We start from the raw sequence: 2,196 nt of genomic DNA, 5'->3' as shown, positions 1-2,196 counted from the left end.
TCGATTACATTATTTCAAATAAAAAAATGTCTTAGCTGTTTCTTCACATGTGCCATTTACGATCTATCATAAATAACGTTTGTAATACGTTTTTTTTAAAAATGTCACGAGTGTGTTATTATTACGCATCACCGTTTCCTCTGCAAATGGTCTCGATGACAATTGGTAAACCAAACTTCAACTTTCTTCGTATGTTGGTCAATGTTTGGGTCGCTCGAAACCATGGATAACTCGAGCATTTTGCTCATCCCCTTGCGACCTCGAGCGAGCGGTGTTTCACTGTATATAGTGTTTACCACCAGGGTTGAAATTGTTGTTGAGGACGACTTCTATCATTTTTACCACATCTTCAGTTGGGACAAGCATGTTTGATCTTTTGTTGAGACCTATCCTACATGCATCAATACCTTCTTTCTTGGGAACAGATGGATATAATTTACAGACATCAAAGCAGAATAGCAATGTACCTTCAGGAAGTGGTGTCTGAATGTCTTTCAGTTTGTTTATAAAGTCAGTAGTGTCCTGGATGTAACTTTGTGATGAGGTTACAAATTCATTCAGTTCATGTTCTGCAAGCTCTGCCAATCTTTCAGTTGGTGTGTTCATTCCATTTACAATTGACCTCATTTGCACATTCTTTTTATGAAGTTTCGGATTACCTTTTAGAGAACCAGCCTTTAGATATTTTGGCAATAAGTACTGTTTCATGTCTTTTGGGATTGATCCATTTCTACTCATACTATTTACTAATTTCTTTACTTCTTTCATAGATGTCTGTGTTAGATCATTCTCGGACTCTGCGTATGAATCACTCTCCTCCATTTCTTTCTGTAGACTATTTAAATAACTTGTTTTGTCTAGAACAACAATACCAGATCCTTTGTCAGCAGGCCTTATAACAATATCATTATTGTGTAACAGGGATTGAAAAGCTTTCTGTTCTTCAGCAGTAACATTCATCTTCCCCACCTTTTTCAAACTGTTAACTATGTCATTTTTCACCATTTCAGTGTACAGGTCAAGCCACATGTCTCGGCCCTTTGCAGGCGTGAAATTGCTCTTTTTATGTTCCTTGAATTTTTTTTAGGGGAGATTCTTTTGAAAGTTCTGTTGCTTCATTTTCTTTATCATAAAAAAACTCTCTGAGCCGCATCCTTCGTTCCCACTCAGCAAGGTCAGCTAATAACTTAATCTTGTCTACTTTAGTATTGTCAGGTATAAACTTAAGTCCCTTTGACAAAAGTGAAATTTGTGCATCTGTCAGAGGATGTGCAGAAAGATTGGTTACAACAGCTTCATTTTTTGATTGCCGTATTTTCATTGTTGTTTCCTTATCAGTTTGTTTTCTATTTAAAGACCTCAGCTTCTTATCACGTGTAAATGTAGTTCCCTGTATGGCTGTAGTATAACCATTTGTTTCTGTGAGGTTGTCATGATGATTCGGATCTCCTTTCGACTTGTTTGAGCACGTATCCTCTAGATCAAACCAATCATAATGTTCTGTTTGTTTTTCTGATCTTTCAGACGTCTGTTCAAATACACCAATCTGCTTATCTTTCTGTACTTCCTGCAGTATGTTGAAATGACTGTTCTTTAAAACCGAGTGAATTGACTCGTCATAAGGCGCTACCGCACTATTGTTACATTTAGCTTCATTTCTAGAAGTATGAGTTATCCAGTGCATCTTTGTCTTAATTCTCTGGGTCACTTTTAAATTAACTTTGTACAATGACGATGCTGCATACAGTTCATCTTCTGTAGCCCAAAACTCGCATCTACCATCCGTGAATGTTTGATGTATAATGACCATCTACATAACATTCTTTAACTTAACTTGTGTAATTCTAAAAACTATGGAGGGTCCTTTCACTTAAATGACAATGCATGCATTTCTAGTGTTTCCATACTGAATGCGTATAGAGATCCTGTATATTGTAAATTTTAGGGGTTTAAAATGAATTGGACAGTTATTTTGCTGATTTTATTTATTATATATATCACTGAATGTCAGATAACTCCCCATTTCAATATTTTCCATGTCTCCGACGATTTACTTTGATATGAAGACTTTTGTAAGAATATTTAATGAATTATAAAGACAAAAATAGTGTAAGGACAACATCGGTAACTCTTTTTAACCCTTAGGGAAGCTTAATTTGCCAAATTTGTCATGTAAAATAACACGAAAATAGACAA

The 2,196-nt window shown here is 35.5% G+C and overlaps 1 protein-coding gene across 1 annotated transcript; it reads right to left on the bottom strand.

Annotated features, from left to right (window-relative positions):
- Window positions 1-276: 276 nt before the first annotated feature.
- Window positions 277-1,029, bottom strand: LOC128554986 (uncharacterized). Its single transcript, XM_053536328.1, has one exon. It carries the CDS (start codon window positions 1,027-1,029, stop codon window positions 277-279), a length of 753 nt encoding a protein of 250 aa, XP_053392303.1.
- Window positions 1,030-2,196: the final 1,167 nt, after the last annotated feature.

Source organism: Mercenaria mercenaria, unplaced genomic scaffold (assembly GCF_021730395.1).
Source record: "Mercenaria mercenaria strain notata unplaced genomic scaffold, MADL_Memer_1 contig_92, whole genome shotgun sequence".
Classification (NCBI taxonomy): domain Eukaryota; kingdom Metazoa; phylum Mollusca; class Bivalvia; order Venerida; family Veneridae; genus Mercenaria; species Mercenaria mercenaria.
The sequence above is the reverse complement of the archived record's forward strand: the minus strand, read 5'-3'. Positions and strand labels throughout refer to the sequence as shown.

What these genes read in the sequence shown, in the direction of transcription:
- LOC128554986 (XM_053536328.1), bottom strand. Translation starts at nt 1,029, where the DNA reads ATGTGGCTTGACCTGTACACTGAAATGGTGAAAAATGACATAGTTAAC.